The sequence below is a fragment of the Suncus etruscus genome, chromosome 5, assembly GCF_024139225.1.
Source record: "Suncus etruscus isolate mSunEtr1 chromosome 5, mSunEtr1.pri.cur, whole genome shotgun sequence".
In the NCBI taxonomy this organism is placed as follows: Eukaryota; Metazoa; Chordata; class Mammalia; order Eulipotyphla; family Soricidae; genus Suncus; species Suncus etruscus.
Window position 1 is genome coordinate 109,674,912 of NC_064852.1, and position 15,715 is coordinate 109,690,626.

A 15,715-nucleotide genomic window follows, 5' to 3' on the forward strand; every position below is an offset into this window, starting at 1 on the left:
GTGTGGGGTCCTAGTGTGAGATCCTAGTATGTATGGGACCCTGCTGTGGGATCTTGTTTGGGATCTTCTGTGGGATCCCATGTGAGGTCCTATGGGGCCTAGTTTAGAATGGCCATCTCCACTGTGGGGGGCTCCCACACACACATCTGCATATTGGTGGGGACCTTTCATCAGGGCCTCTGTGGGCTGCAGACACTGGGCAGGCCTCACGGAGCCTCTGCATTCTTCCTCCTGGGATCCTGCTCTTGCGCCTGTCTTGCCTGAAAGCACTGTGGGCATCTGGGTCCCCGGGCAACAGTACCAGCCTGAGAAGCCTCCAGGTTTGCCTCCCACCGCCTGTGACCTGAATGCAGATGGGCATGGACTCGACTCTGCAGAGCTTCATGCACTCAGGGTTATCCAATCCACTGTTCTCCTTCATCCCAGGCACATCATGGGCCTCCTCAGATGTGCGTGCCCCAGATGGACGTGCAGTCATCCCACTGCGTCTCCTGCCTCTGCCACAGGAAATGCCTGTCCTGGGCTTCACTGTCCATGAGGCCACAGTGGGTCAGGAGCACCTGCTGACCAAGTAGTCCAGGCAGCAAGGACCACTATCCTTTGTCTCCTCAAATTCCATGTGTTCATGTGAGCTGAGTCTACACCAAGTTTGGGAAGATCTGAGTCCTGTCACAGCTCAGCCAGCTCCCATCCTCAGCTCCGAATTCACCTGATTCCTCCCGTTTCAGCTGCTTTTCTACAGCTCTGAGGTGCAGTAGCTGCTCAGTGTCTGCTGAATTTTTGCTCCTGGGTGGCCCAGACACAGGATAAACAGGGAAGGCCCTTGCCTTGCACACGACCAACCTAGGCTCTGTACTTAGCCCCACCAGGAGTGCTCCCTGAGCTCTGTCTGGTGTGGCCTGAAACCAAACTCAAGACAGTGAACATCACTCCCATCCATTCCTCATAGCCCACGCCTGGGAAGGTCCTGAGAATGTTCTCCCAGGTCTTGGGCTGTTTCCTACGATGTCTGAGGGGCTCTATGCCTGTGGTGGTTCCTTGGGGCATAGGAAGGTGCCTCTGTGCTGGGGACGTGGGTGCCTGCGAGTATGGGGTAGCTGGAAATGAGGCTACCCTGCCCTGGGCCTTGGTTGGGGAGAAAAAGCTGTGTCCATCCTGCTCTGACTTCTGGGGACTTGAGAAGCAGGTGGAGCTGGTGGCAAAGTTGGCTGCACCCCCCCTTTAGAGCTCTTGCCCCTCACAGGTACCCTGCTCAGAGGCCTGACTGGCTGCTATCTTGATGCTGGCTCTGCTAGAAGGGTGCTAGGTGTTCCTCTGGAGTCTTGGGGCCTCACCTGGGGGTGTCATCTCAGGCGTCACGGATCTCACCTGGGGATGTTTCCTTAGGGGTCGGGGCATTTTCCTCCTGCTATGACCTGACACTGGAGCCCGAGGCTCACCTCACCATGCTGAGAACCATCTGGGGTCCATGCAGAATCACAATGTGGCCCCCAGTTCTCATCCTCACTCAGGTGCTCTGGGGTGAGGACCTGACTTTGGGCTGGGACTATCCAGATCTTAGTCTGACCTGTCCTGGGGTTTCCAACCCCACAGCTGGCCTGAATCTCTGGCACTTGGTGACCCCAGAGACCCTATCCACAAGCTAGTGGTTCCCATCAGCCCACCCCCCCCAGCTCCTTTCTTGACTTCGTGGCCCCAAGACGTGGTGTCAGGTTCTGCAGGACGCTAGAGCAAGGGTCAAGGGAGGGTTTGCCTGATGTGTCCTTCAGCTCTTCGGGCCTGATTCTAGCTTTGTGTCTGATCCCCAGGTCTCCGCCTGCTGCTGATCCAGGTGTGACCACCCATAGGCGCCGAGATGGCTGGGGCCTCTGTGAAGGTGGCGGTGCGTGTCCGCCCCTTCAACTCCCGGGAGATGAGTCGAGAGTCCAAGTGCATCATCCAGATGACCGGGAGCACAACCAGTGAGTGGGGAGGATCAGTGAGGATTGGTAGCTCCTTGCCCTAGTGGCTATGGCCCCTCCTTCTGTGTCGTCTCTGTAGCTGGACATAATGTCCCTGGATGCCTGCAGGGACACACATGCACCTGCACAGTCCTGAAGCCCTCAGAGGTAGCCATAGGTGCATCCTGTGGGATGTGAACTTGGTGGTTGCTTCCGTGTCTGTGCCTGTGTCCTGTTGTCCTTCCATGTTTCTGTACACCACAGCTTTTGGCTGTATGTGGACAGTGGGAAGACACATGTGTGATATGTCCAAGGCCCCACATTCTGCCCAGGCACCAGCACCAACTGTCTAGTATCCAGGACAGCCCATGAAAGCCCAGGATAGAGAAGCTGGGGGGAGCCCCTGGGTGTTTCCAGGACACTTGGGGTGGCTTGATCTGGGCAGGTCACTTTGAGGGTGCTGCAGAGGGCAGAGAGGTACAGATGGCCCGGCCTCGACTCTGGGTTGTCTGGACCTCTCACAGCTAAGGTCATCCCTCTCCCCACAGCCATCGTCAACCCCAAACAGCCCAAGGAGACGCCCAAGAGCTTCAGCTTTGACTATTCCTACTGGTCACACACCTCGGTGAGCCAGGCCAGCGTGGTGGGAGGAGGCCACTTCCTGTCCCATGGAGTCCCCAGGAAACACACCACAGCCCCATCTTGGTGCTCCAACTCTTAGGGCCCTGCCAGCCTGCAGCCTCTGCAGCTGTCCCCTCCCCCCACAGCCCGCGGACCCCCAGTACGCGTCCCAAAGGCAGGTGTACCGGGACATCGGGGAGGAGATGCTTCAACACGCCTTCGAGGGCTACAACGTCTGCATATTCGCCTACGGCCAGACAGGAGCCGGCAAGTCCTACACCATGATGGGGCGCCAGGAGAAGGAACAGCAGGGCATCATCCCACAGGTACGGGGACACAAGCATCACTGCAGAGACAGAGGACATGGGGCTCTTTCATAGGTATGGAGGGACATGGAGCTCTATCCCAGGGTAGGGGATACAAGGACAGAATCCCACACTCCAGCTGCCTTAGAGCATTGTTCTGCAGCACCCAGGGATCAGGAGACCTGGCTACTGATGCTATCCCACGATGGCCATGCTCTGGGTCATCCCAGATTAGTGAGGCTGGTGTCCACGAGGCCTGAAGGTTGAGGGAGGGCGGGTCTGCTTGGGTTTGGGAGCTCAGCACTTGGGTCCCAGAGAGGTGGACCATCCTGATGGAGGGGAAGCAGACAGCGGCATGTGTGTGCACGTGAGCATATGTGTGTCCATGAGCATATGTGTGATCACATGTATATGGGAATGTGTGTGCACATGTGTGTGCATATGAGCATGTGTGTGTGTGCGGGTATGAGGGGCCCTGTCCAACCATGTCCCTTTGCTCCATAGCTCTGTGAAGACCTTTTCTCCCGCATCAATGACACCACGAATGACAACATGGCCTACTCAGTGGAGGTAGGGTCCTCAAAGCCCTCATCTCAAGGTCCCCACAACCCTCATAATCAGGGCCCCCACAACCCCTACATCGGGGTCTCTGCTCACAGGTCAGCTACATGGAGATTTACTGTGAGCGTGTCCGGGACCTCTTGAACCCCAAGAACAAGGGAAACCTGCGTGTGCGGGAGCACCCCCTGCTGGGCCCATACGTGGAAGACCTGTCCAAGTTGGCCGTCACCTCCTACAATGACATCCAGGACCTCATGGACTCTGGAAACAAAGCCAGGTACCACCTCTTACCCACCCATCCACAGGCCCTGTCCCAGCCACACACAGGCCAATGCCTGTCGGAGGCTCTGCCTATCTGGAGACCAAGGGTCTTCCTGGGTGGGGGCCCTGGGCCCCTCAAACTAGCTGTGGGGTTGCAGTGACCAGATGCCCAGGGACGCATGTGTTCGGCCATGGTCCCCTGGTCACTGTGTGTATCCCATGTCCCAGGACCGTGGCAGCCACCAACATGAACGAGACCAGCAGCCGCTCCCATGCCGTCTTCAACATCATCTTCACCCAGAGGCGCCACGATGCAGAGACTGATGTGACCACAGAGAAGGTGGGTGTGGGGAGGGAGGGGTTAGGGTCCCAGAGATGAGTCAGTTGGGCAGGGAGGGGTCTGCCAGGTGGCTCTGGTGAACCCTAGAGCCATAGAGGATGCCTGGTGGTGGGGTTGGGCAGGAGCATTGTGGCCTTTGCCAGCATAAAGAGGGGAGCTGAGCCCCATCCAGCCCAGGTGTCCGCAGGCTTTGGGCATCTCCTGACTCCACCCAGATGCATGGTCTGTGCTCCCTGGGGTTGCTCCCCATCCCAAATTCCCTTCCACTTGCCTTATGCCCACCCCGGTCCCACCTCTCCATAGGTTCCTTCTGGGGGCTCCTAGGGGCACAGTGGGGCGTGGGAGGCTGGAGTAGGCTGGGAGTGTCCAGGAGTCCAGCTGTATATGTGAGAGTGGTATGACAGTGTCTGAACTTTGGGGGATTCAACTGTCTGTGAGTGGGAGTCTGACTGTCTAAGCATTGAGGGTCTATGAGTGTGGCTCTTTGAGCCTCCAGGGATCCAACTGTCTATGTGAGAGGGGGTCTGTGAGCATTGGGGGAGTCCGACTGTCTGAGCATTAGGGTTTGATTATGTGAATGGAGGTTTGACTGTCTTGGAGTTGGATGTCTGACTGTGTGAGGGATGATTTGACTGTGCCTGGGCTTTAGGTGTCTGACTGTGTGAAAGGGGACCTGACTGTATGTGAGCATTGAGGGTCCAACTGTCTGTGTGATTGGGGGTCCAACTGTCTGAGTGTTGGGGTCTGACTGTGTAAATGTAGTCTGTGTGTGAACATCTGAGGGTCTGACTATCTATGTGGCTGGGTGTCTGACTGTATTTGAGCTTTAGGGGGTTCAACTATCTGAGTGTTGGGGTCTGTGACTGACTATGTGGGTGGGGTCTGACTGTATCTGAGTGTTGGGAGGTCTGATTGTATATGTGAGGGGGGGGTCTGTGTCTGACCATTGAGGGGTTTGACTGTGTGAGTAGGAGTCCGACTGTGTTGGGGTTTAGCTGTGTGAATGTGGGTCTGACAGTGTCTGAGCTTTGGGGAGTCCAACTGTGAGTGGGGTATGGCTATCTGAGCATTAGGGGTCTGACTGTGTCTGAACATCCAGGGATCCAACTGTCTATGTGGGTGGGCATCTGACTGTGTCTGAGCTTTAGGAGTTTCATCTGTCTAAGTATTTGGGTCTATGACTGATTATGTGGGTGGGGTCTGACTGTATCTGAGTGTTGGGAGGTCTGACTGTCTGTATGAGCGTGGTGTCTGACTGTGTCTGAGCTTTAGGGGGTTTGGTTGTTTGTGTGAAGGGGTTCTGATTTAGTCCAAGTACATGGCTGCTGTGTTTAGGCAGGCCTGGGCCCTCTTGTGTCATGAACCCATTCAGTAGAACCATCCCCTTGCTGGGCACTGGGGCCATCCACTGGGGTATAAGTGTGGGAGGAGGAGTCTGATTTGGGGAGCAGCAGGACGGGGTGGGGCACGGGACATGCAGCCACCTAGAAGAGTGGCTTAGAGCGGGGACAGGCCTACCTGTGGGCTCAAACCCCATCATGACCACATGTGCTGTTTCTGCCTCCAGGTGAGCAAGATCAGCTTGGTGGACCTGGCAGGCAGTGAGCGGGCAGACTCCACTGGGGCCAAAGGCACTCGTCTCAAGGTAAGGCTGTGTCCCATGAGAGGCTGCCAAGGGGCCAGGCAGAACTCATGGTGGGTGGTGGTGCCTGAGCTCCTGCCCTGCCCTGTTCCACTTGGCCTGAGTCTGCCCGAGTGACCATCCTCTGCCCACACAGGAGGGTGCCAACATCAACAAGTCCCTGACCACCCTGGGGAAGGTCATCTCTGCGCTGGCTGAGATGGTGAGTGGACAGTGGGCAGGTCGGGTCAGGGGCTGGGCTTGGGTTCTGGCAATGGTAGGGAGCTGTGTTGCAGTGGAGGAAATGGGACTGTCAGCCTTGAACTGGGCTGTGCACAGGGAAAGCCATGAGGAGGGGTCAGGCCTAGACACCGCCTACCCTGCACTCTTTTGGGTGTGCTGGCGGCCTCCTTCCTTGCTGTAGGGCTGTGGTTTCAGGGGACCTTGATGTGACCTTGGGGCCTGCCCAGTCCCATGCCACAGGTTATTGGGGTCTGACAAGGACTCCTAGGGCCATGGCCGTCTTCAGGGCCTCAGACTCTCTGTCTTCCTTTGCAGGACTCTGGGCCCAACAAGGTAAGCTGCTTCCTCCACTCTGGCCTCTGCCCAGCTCTCTGGAGGTGTCCGCCTCCATCTGCTCACTGACGCAAAACTCAGCTTGCAAAGTGGGCCAGGCCCTGGGAAGGGAAAATGGGCCAAGGGGAGCGTCGGTCTGCACAGTCAGAGAGGCTGTTGGGAGTGGGGATAGGTGGGGTGAAGGCAGTGGGTGGGTAGCTACCAAGATGTGGGAGAGGCGGTGTGGACGCAAGTGTGGCACAAGTGTGAAAGTATGTGGGGAATCGAGGGAGAGGAATGAGTAAAGAAGTGTGAGAGAAAGTATATGCAGAAGAGAGAAGTGTGTACGGAAGTGTGAGGAAGTGTGACAGGAAATGTTGAAGGTATCTGTGAGAGAGTGTGAAGAAGTGTGTGCACACATGAAGTGAAGTGTATGGGATGTGTGAGAGAAAGTGTATAAGAGTGTCAGAGGAATTGTGAAAGGAAGTGTGCAGGTGTATAAGAGGATTGTGAGAGGAAGTGTGTAAGAGTGTAAGAGGGTATATGGAAGCGAAGAGATGTACGGAAGTATAGAAGTGTGAGGAAATGTATGGAAGTTGGTGAAGAGGTGTGAGATGAAGCACATGATTCAGTGAGATTATATCAGAATTATAAGGCTGTGTGCAAACTTGTGTGAGAATGAGTGAGAGATTCACTCTGTGAGGGTCTCTGAGGAACTCTGGGGAATTATGTGTGGCTCTAAAACTGTAAACATTGAAAATGCAAGGTGAGACACACACACACACACACACACACACACACACACACACACAGAACAATTAGGAACTGTGAGGAAGATGGGGGAAGCTGTGCCTGCCTGAAGAAGTGTTTGGGAATCTGTGAGAAATTGGGAATTGGGGAGAAGTATCAGGTAGTACCACATACTGAGGAGCTCTGAGGACGATTTTGAGCAACTGGAAACCGTGGATGGTGAAAGCCTGAGAATGCAAGTGAGTGGAATCAGGGGAGGAAGTATATGGAAAGAGGGTGCTGGCTGAGGAAGTTAGGGAGAAGTGTGAGGAAGTGGGGACAGCCTGAGAGGCTCTGAGAGAAACATGGGGTGAGGGGAAACCTGAGAAAACATTGCAAAGAATTGTAGGGAGCTCTGTAGTGACAGCTGCATGGAGACAGTTGGGGGGTGGTGGTGGACCTGAATTGCTCTTTGTAAGTTTGGTGTCTAACACGTAATTTGTTCTTCCTCTGACCGACCTGTTGGTATGTGAGGAATTGTGGGTTGTGGTGTGGGGGGTTAAGTGAGGTAGGCTTGCAGGTAGTGTTGAATTTCAGTGGAGTGAAGGTTCTAGACTCAAGAACTCTCTGTGAAGCTGAGGAATGCTGGAGGGATCGTGGCCGAGGAGCTGTGGGGACTGTGGAATTCCCAGAGCTCACGGACCCCTGTGTGTATGTGTGGGGATGACAGAGGATGCTTGAGGAAACAAATGGTCATTGCCTGGTGTAGGAGGTGATCAGGCCATGTCGGAGTGTGCTGTACTGTGGTTAATAGGGTGTCATGATGGATTCTGGGGGACCTTGAACACTAGTCCAGCTAGCCTCAGGCAATACCTGCTGAGGAAATTCTGCAGACCCTGGCACTGAGAGCTGACCATGCCACTTCCTCCAAACAGAACAAGAAGAAGAAGAAGACGGATTTCATCCCATACCGAGACTCTGTGCTCACCTGGCTGCTGCGGGAGAACCTGGGTGAGGCCGCCTGTACTTGGGGGAAACTCACACATGGGTCAGGGCTGAGCAGCCATTCTGGGGAGCTGGGGGGTTGGGGGGCTACCATAAATCAACTCTTTCCCTGCCAAAGTTTAGAGTCAGTGAGAGAGAGATGGGGGGGTGTGTGGAGACAGAATCCCAGGACTCGGGGCTGGAGAGATAGCAGAGCTATTTCTTTCTTTTTTTTTTTTTGGTTTTGGGGCCACACCCGGCGGTGCTCAGGGGTTACTCCTGGCTGTCTGCTCAGAAATAGCTCCTGGAAGGCATGGGGGGACCATATGGGACACCGGGATTCAAACCAACCACCTTAGGTTCTGGATTGGCTGCTTGCAAGGCAAACACCGCTGTGCTATCTCTCCGGGCTCCTGAGCAGAGCTATTTCTAAGCAGATAGCCAGGAGTAACCCCTGAGCACCGCTGGGTGTGGCAAAAAAACAAAAAACAAAAAACAAAAAAGAATCCCAGGACTCACATTCAATCATCCCGGAATAACCCTAAGTCTTTCTTGGACATATTAGGACTTACATGCAGAGAGGGAAACTGAGTCATGAAATAACACCTCAGTCTCCTTTAAACAAAGTTAACTGAGGAACTCCAGCTTTGCATAACCTGTCCCACACCCCAAAACTAGCCTGGCTGGCCCCAGCTGAGACAAAGGTCACTAAATTTGTTTCCCATCCCCTCAGTGTGGAAGGAGACCCTTTTCTGTAGGGGTTCAGGGTCGCCCTTCACTGCTGCTGGGTCTGTCACAGCCCAGTGCACTTGGCCACACAGTGGGGAGGCAAGAAGCCCACAGACATTTTCCCCCTGCTGTATGCAGTTGTCCTAAAGTGACCACTAAACTGACAAACACGTTGCATGGAAGAAGAGGGGCCTGGTGTGGTGCTGAAGGCTCTACCCACCTCACTGGCCCTGCCTTAATTTATCCAGAGCAATAGCCTCCCAGTTCTCCCCCATACACCCCAGAAACCTGCTGATACCCCCCACCCTTACAGGAGGGAACTCCAGGACAGCCATGGTGGCTGCCCTCAGCCCTGCAGACATCAACTATGATGAGACCCTCAGCACCCTGCGGTGAGTCCTCTCTTGGGAGGAGAACCCTACTGGCAGACCCTTTTAGGTCTTCTTGGGCCCAGGGATCCCAGAGTGGGTTCAACCAGGCCCCCGGTGCCCCCAGCTATGAGAAACCCCACTCTAGGGGAGCTGGGCAGGTACCCATACTATGGTCCTATACCCATGTCCCGGCCCACTTAGGTATGCTGACCGGGCCAAGCAGATCCGCTGTAACGCTGTCATCAATGAAGACCCCAACAACAAACTCATCCGTGAACTGAAGGACGAGGTCACCCGGCTGCGGGACCTGCTCTACGCCCAAGGTCTGGGTGACATCACTGAGAGTGAGTACCCCACAGCTGTGGGACCTGGGCACGACTGCCCTGGGCAAGGCCGGGCAGGGGGCCCTCGGCATGCCGCTGCTGCAGACCCTCCTCGGGACAAACCTTTCTCTCTCTGTCTCCTCCACGCTTTCTCCTCTTAGCCAACACTCTGCCCGGAGGACCCAAATGTGTGTATCCCCGAGTGCACCCAACCTGCTCTGCTCCTGGCCCTGCTACTAGTGGCAGGCGCCCCACCTTCCCACCCGCCTGGCTCAAGGCACCCCTGCCCAAGGCTCAGGGTTACGAGACCGAGCCGTGGTGCTGGCCTCTGTAGAGTGGGGGCCCTGAGTCCAGAGTCCGGCAGCCTCATGAAGGCCACCCTGGAAGGCTGCACCCTCACTCTGTGCCCAGAGCACTGGGTGGTGCCTGCGGTGGTGGCGGCAGGGTGGGAACTGTGGGCGCCTGGGCTCCCAGCACCCACCTCTGCTCTGTGCTGCTGTGTTGCTTCTGCTCCCACTGTCCCATGAGCCGTAGGGTGACCGGGGCTTCCCGGGTACTGGCAGGGCCCCCGGCTCTGGCTCTGCGCCGATTCCCAAAGTGGTCTGACCCCTGACAAAGAGGGGGTGTTGTGCACTGGGCAGTGCTAGCAGGGTTGAAGAACCAGATGTAACCTAGGTGGTATGGGAGAACTTGGCCAGGCCTCTGCAGCTGCGCATGTGTCGGGCCTCTGCTCGGGCTCTGCTTGCACTTCTGCTTCTGCTCCCCCAGCTGCCTAGTTTCTCTCCTTCCTGTCTCTGCCTTTTTCCCCCTGTCCGCACTGTCATGTCCACCCAAGACAGGGGGCCAGGTGAAGTTGAGCCGAGCCCTGCTGCTCTCTCCACAGTGACCAATGCGCTGGTGGGCATGAGCCCATCGTCCTCGCTCTCAGCCCTCTCGAGCCGGGCAGCCTCCGTGTCCAGCCTGCACGAACGCCTCCTGTTTGCCCCTGGTAGTGAGGAAGCCATCGAGAGGCTGAAGGTCAGGGGTGGGACCAGGGCTGAGAGCGGGGTTAAGTGTGGGGTGGAGTGGTACAAGGGCGGGGCCATGGCTGGGCTATGATATAAAGGTGTGACAACCTGGGGCAGGGTAATAATATAAGGGCCTGGTGTTGAAGTGGAGCCATGGCTGGGGCACTATTATGTTATAAGGTGCGGGATTATGATACAGAGTTAAGATACAATGGGCAGAGTTATATTATAAGGGATGGTGTCATGCCTGAGGGGGTGGGATCTGATGTTGGGTGGGGCCATGGCCTGAGGGTAGGGTTATATTATGAGGATATGGCTTGAGGGACAGGCCCTGGTGTTGGGTGGGGTTATGTCATAAGGGCAGAACCCTGTGTATGGGTCTGGGCCACAGTGTGGGTGGACTGTGAGCTTGGTGAAGTGGGTTCAGGATCCAGAGAGACCTCTACATCCCTGACTGGTTATGGACTTGCCAGTGCAGGCCACAGCTCTGCCCCGTCCCAGAGCCTCCACTTGCTGTTTCGGACGGACATTGGTGCAGCTCTTGGGTTTGCTTCTTCCCTTTCAAAAGAATTCCCCCTCCCCTTCTCTGCGTGTGTCTGCAGAAAACATGCTTGTGAACATGAGTACTCAGATCTCATCCTGATCTTTCTCATATCTGGAGAGCCAGCACCTGGGGCTGGGGCCCTGCAGATCCCATCTTCACCTCATTAACTCTCTTTGCCTCCAGGAGACAGAAAAGATCATTGCTGAACTCAATGAAACCTGGGAGGAGAAACTGAGGCGTACAGAGGCCATCAGGATGGAGAGGTGGGCGGGGTATCAGGATGGAGGGGTGGATGGGGCATAGGGTGGGAATGGCAGGGCATCAATAGGAGGGTAGGCATGGCATAGGGTGGGATGGGCGTGACATAGGGTGGAGCGTGGGTGAAGTTCCAGATGGAAGGTGGTAGTCCAGCTCAGGTGAGCTCTAGGGTCCAGCCTTCCTTCCCAGATCTCCCCTGGCATCTCCCCTACCCTGACCACCTTGGCTCACCCTCCTGGTCCCACACAAGGAGCAGACATGGATATGGCACAGGTGTGTGGCCATCATGCCGCTTTGGCCCTGCAGCCTCTGTTACTCTTGTGACCTGCCTCTGTCCCCAGGGAAGCACTGCTGGCTGAGATGGGCGTGGCCATGAGGGAGGATGGTGGCACGCTGGGGGTGTTCTCGCCCAAAAAGGTAGGGACTCTCTTTGTGAGGTGCTCTCTGGGAAGGGAGGGCTCTGAGCTCAGTTCCAGGAGGCTGGTCAGTCCCTAGGGTGGAGCCCAGCTCACCCAAACTCCCAGGGGTTGGTCTGCAGGGGTCTCCATAGGCTCTCACTGTCTGAGGTAGCACCATGCCTCAGAACTAGCAAGATGAGCCATGCCCAGTCGGCACCCCACCACCCAGGCCCCCATCTAACCCCCTGTGCTGAGCCCAGCCTCCAGCCCCTCCTGAACACAGGAACCAAGACTTCACAGCCTGACCCAAACAGCCAATCTCCTCGTGGAGGCCTGAGGGGCAGCTCTGAGCTGCCCTGCAGAGGCTTCATGCCCAGAGGACACTGAACAGGGACTCCTGTATCCCCAGACACCGCATTTGGTCAACCTGAATGAAGACCCGCTGATGTCCGAGTGCCTCCTGTACTACATCAAGGATGGCGTCACCAGGTGCGCTGGGTGCTGTGTCCAGGTCAGCCTGGAGCAGAGGCCATGGGGAGCATGGGGGGATTTCCTAACCATGCTGCCCCCACAGGGTGGGTCGTGAGGACGGGGAGCGGCGGCAAGACATCGTGCTGAGTGGACACTTCATCAAGGAGGAGCACTGTGTGTTCCGAAGCCACGCGCTTGGGGACAGCGAAGGTGCCCCATCCAGCACCCTGTAAACCATACCCCATACCGAATGCCCCATGCCCTGCATTCAACACCCAGACCCCAAACCCAGACCCCACATCCCGTACCCCAGCCCAGCCCTGGCTCCAAGTTCCCTTCCACAGGGCCTCTCTGACAGGCATATCAAGGCTGGAGGCTACTTGCGGTGTCATCAGTACCTTAGTTCCCAACTTGGGAACAACTAAGACCACTTTTGGGGGGTCCCCAGAGTCCATTTCCTATCTTCCCCTGTCAAGGCACCACGAAGGTGCCCATGGACACAGAGCCCAGGACATGTCCCATGGGCAAGAGGTAGACAAACCCTGTGGGACAACCTAGCACAGTGACAGGTGTTGAGGACACGTCACTGCCTGGTCCTCTGTCCAGTCAGGGGACCCGCCCACTGCTGGATCCCTACATGGCCAAGCTCTGCTGTGGACAGGGCACTAGGGTGACAGGCCCTCCTGTCCTTCCCTGCCCTCTGCTGCAGCTGTGGTGACCCTGGAGCCCTGCGAGGGAGCTGACACTTACGTCAATGGCAAGAAAGTCACTGAGCCCAGCGTCCTGCGGTCAGGTAGGGTGGGGACACTACACATTCCCATCTGTCTCCCGAGCACTCACACAGGTGTCCGCAAGGGGAATGGAGGACAGGCAGGTGGGGTCCGAGGTAGGGGGATTCCCGGGGTCAGCCCCAATACTGGGTGTCTGACTGTTGTCACTCAGCCCACAGTGTCACGTCACTTAGCAAACAGGTGTCACCTATAATCAGTCACTGTCACCTATAAAAATCATTATCACTTCTGATCAATCACCTATTACCTGTAATTAATCACCATCGCCTGTAATCAGTCATTGTCACATAGTAATCATCTGTCACCTATAATCAGTCACTACCACCTAGTAATCAATCACCTGTGATCTATCACCATCACCTGATGATCTATCACCTGTGGTCATTGTCACTGGGTGATCAATTACTTATAATCAATCACCTGTCCCCGATAATCAAACATCTGTCAACTAAATCCACAATTTCTCACCTGTAATCACCTGTTCCCAGTAACAGTGATAGTTTCTCTCACTTAGCAATCATTTGTCACCTGGTTATCAATCATTGTCACCTGCTAATTGGTTGCCTGTCCCCTAGCCACCAGCCAGCCACATCTCTGCCCCCTATGTCATCCACTTCAGAGATGGGGGTGGCAGGGCGTGCACTGTCCCCAGCCTGCTTGTGTCCCCAGGAAACCGCATCATCATGGGGAAGAGCCACGTGTTCCGGTTCAATCATCCTGAGCAGGCGCGGCAGGAGAGGGAGCGAACGCCCTGTGCGGAGACGCCAGCCGAGCCTGTGGACTGGGCGTTCGCACAGCGTGAGCTGCTGGAGAAGCAGGGGATCGACATGAAGCAGGAGATGGAGCAGCGGTGAGGCTGCACTCTGCATTTTGCCCACAGCCCTGCCTGTCCTCTAGACCTACACCTGCACCTGCCCACACCCCTGCCGGCTCATGCCACCCCTACTACCCTCCTGCCTACACACACCCCTGCCTGCCCCAGCCTGCTCAGCCTCCTTGCTCTTGCTTCGCAGGCTACAGGAGCTGGAGGACCAGTATCGCCGAGAGCGGGAAGAGGCCACATACCTGCTGGAGCAGCAGAGGCTGGTGAGGGCATCCACTGCTGGCTGCACCTGTCTCCAGAGCCGGCCTTGTGTCCCTCTCCCTGTCCATCACTGTCCCTCTCCCTCAGCCATGTCTCCATCCCATGCAATCCTGCCAGGCTGTGTCTAGGACCCAGGCATGGTGGGCTCATGCCACCATCTGGGTCCCCATAGGACTATGAGAGCAAGCTGGAGGCTCTGCAGAAGCAGGTAGACTCCCGCTACTACCCAGAGAACAATGAGGAGGAGGAGGAACCTGAGGACGAAGGTGAGGGCCCTAGGGGGCAGAATGGGGTGGGGGGGCAGGCTTCTTACCCTGGGCTGTGCCTACCTCTCAGGAGACAGAACCTCAGCCCTCCCGGGACACCTGTGAGGTCAGCACTGGTGAGGTGCACTGCTGCAGGAAACACACGCACACAAACACTGACACATGCATGAATGATGGCTCAGGTGCACACACATGCTCAGGAACCCACACATGTCTACACTGCACATTCCTGAGTGTGAATCTTGCAACCCTCATGACCCTCATGTGTGCCCACATCAACCATGTAATACACGAACACTCACATATGCGCCCATGAGAGCACATGCACATGGGTGCAAGCCCACACAAGATCGCTCCCTGTGCTTTCCCACACATTTGTGCTTCCCATGCAAGTGCTCACACATGCTCCAATCAAGTGTCTTTCTGGCTTATGCTCCCTGGGATGCAATACCAGAGCCCAGCTTCCCAGTCTTTGTATCTCCCGCAGCCCCATGGACAGAAGTGAGGGTGAGTTTGGGGACCAGGCAGGACCCAGCAGCCCCAAGGGGTCCTTGCAGCCCATCCCCTGTGCCTCTCCACAGTGCAGTGGACAGAGCGAGAGTGCGAGCTGGCGCTGTGGGCCTTCCGCAAGTGGAAGTGGTACCAGTTCACGTCTCTGCGAGATCTGCTTTGGGGCAATGCCGTCTTCCTCAAGGAAGCCAATGCTATCAGCGTGGAGCTGAAGAAGAAGGTAGGGACACTGGTTGGTGCTTGGGGCCCCTCGAGGGCCTCAGGAAGCAGGAGCCAGGCTGGGCACACCCCCTTAGGCCCTGCTCCCGCCCACTGCTGTTCCCTTCCCTGCAGGTGCAGTTCCAGTTCATCCTCCTCACAGACACCCTCTACTCCCCACTGCCCCCTGACCTTCTGCCTCCCGAGGCCGCCAAGGAGCGGGAGACGCGGCCCTTCCCCCGCACCATCGTGGCTGTGGAGGTGCAGGATCAGAAGAATGGGGCCACCCACTACTGGACGCTGGAGAAGCTCAGGTGCAGCAGACGTAGGGCCATCAGTTCCTATGGTCATCCTTATGCAGCAGCTCGTGTTTTGGGTTTGGAGGGGCAGGGCCAAAGAAGAGAGGGGCAGGTTAGGGGTGGGGCCAGAGAAGGAGGGTTGGTCTGGAGCGGGGCCAGGTAAAGGTGTGCTGGCAATGGGCAGGGTCAAAGAGGTGTGTGGTTGGCTGGGTATGAGCCACAGAAGGGGTGAGTGGATCAACTAGGGCAGGGCCAGGAAAGTAGTTGGCTGGTTGGGGCATGGTCAAAAGTGGGCGAGGCCCTAGGTGGAAGGGCGGACCCAGAAAGGGGTGGGCAGTATGGGTGGATCCATGCCAGGATGGGCAGGGCCAGGACCAGGATGGGTGGCCACAGCCAGGGTGATCGTACCAAAATCCCAGGCCACCACTGAACTTTGTAGGGCTAACAGTGCCTAGGAACCAGGGGCCACTGGGTGCCCATCTCACTCCTCTACCTGTGATTATAGGAGGGCAGTAGAGTAGTCAGGGTGGGGGCATGTAAAGTTCCTCC

The 15,715-nt window shown here is 56.5% G+C and overlaps 1 protein-coding gene across 8 annotated transcripts in view; it reads left to right on the forward strand.

Annotated features, from left to right (window-relative positions):
• The first annotated feature begins 1,808 nt into the window (after window positions 1-1,808).
• KIF1A (kinesin family member 1A) overlaps window positions 1,809-15,715 on the forward strand; it is a 30,861-nt gene continuing 16,954 nt past the window's right edge. For 5 of the 8 annotated variants that reach the window (XM_049773324.1, XM_049773325.1, XM_049773328.1 and 2 more), the window contains exons 1-23: window positions 1,809-1,961; window positions 2,489-2,565; window positions 2,708-2,887; window positions 3,371-3,436; window positions 3,526-3,704; window positions 3,917-4,028; window positions 5,596-5,673; window positions 5,807-5,872; window positions 6,208-6,225; window positions 7,869-7,944; window positions 8,960-9,038; window positions 9,219-9,361; window positions 10,224-10,357; window positions 11,075-11,154; window positions 11,491-11,566; window positions 11,957-12,036; window positions 12,122-12,228; window positions 12,728-12,811; window positions 13,479-13,659; window positions 13,823-13,895; window positions 14,066-14,159; window positions 14,741-14,889; window positions 15,003-15,181. In XM_049773324.1, coding sequence (XP_049629281.1) covers window positions 1,856-1,961; window positions 2,489-2,565; window positions 2,708-2,887; window positions 3,371-3,436; window positions 3,526-3,704; window positions 3,917-4,028; window positions 5,596-5,673; window positions 5,807-5,872; window positions 6,208-6,225; window positions 7,869-7,944; window positions 8,960-9,038; window positions 9,219-9,361; window positions 10,224-10,357; window positions 11,075-11,154; window positions 11,491-11,566; window positions 11,957-12,036; window positions 12,122-12,228; window positions 12,728-12,811; window positions 13,479-13,659; window positions 13,823-13,895; window positions 14,066-14,159; window positions 14,741-14,889; window positions 15,003-15,181 — 2,417 coding nt within the window. In that variant the 5' untranslated portion in view covers window positions 1,809-1,855. Of the gene's footprint in view, window positions 1,962-2,488; window positions 2,566-2,707; window positions 2,888-3,370; window positions 3,437-3,525; window positions 3,705-3,916; window positions 4,029-5,595; window positions 5,674-5,806; window positions 5,873-6,207; window positions 6,226-7,868; window positions 7,945-8,959; window positions 9,039-9,218; window positions 9,362-9,501; window positions 9,529-10,223; window positions 10,358-11,074; window positions 11,155-11,490; window positions 11,567-11,956; window positions 12,037-12,121; window positions 12,229-12,727; window positions 12,812-13,478; window positions 13,660-13,822; window positions 13,896-14,065; window positions 14,160-14,740; window positions 14,890-15,002; window positions 15,182-15,715 lie in introns of all 8 variants that reach the window. The other 3 variants (XM_049773323.1, XM_049773326.1, XM_049773327.1) reach the window with 1 other exon arrangement.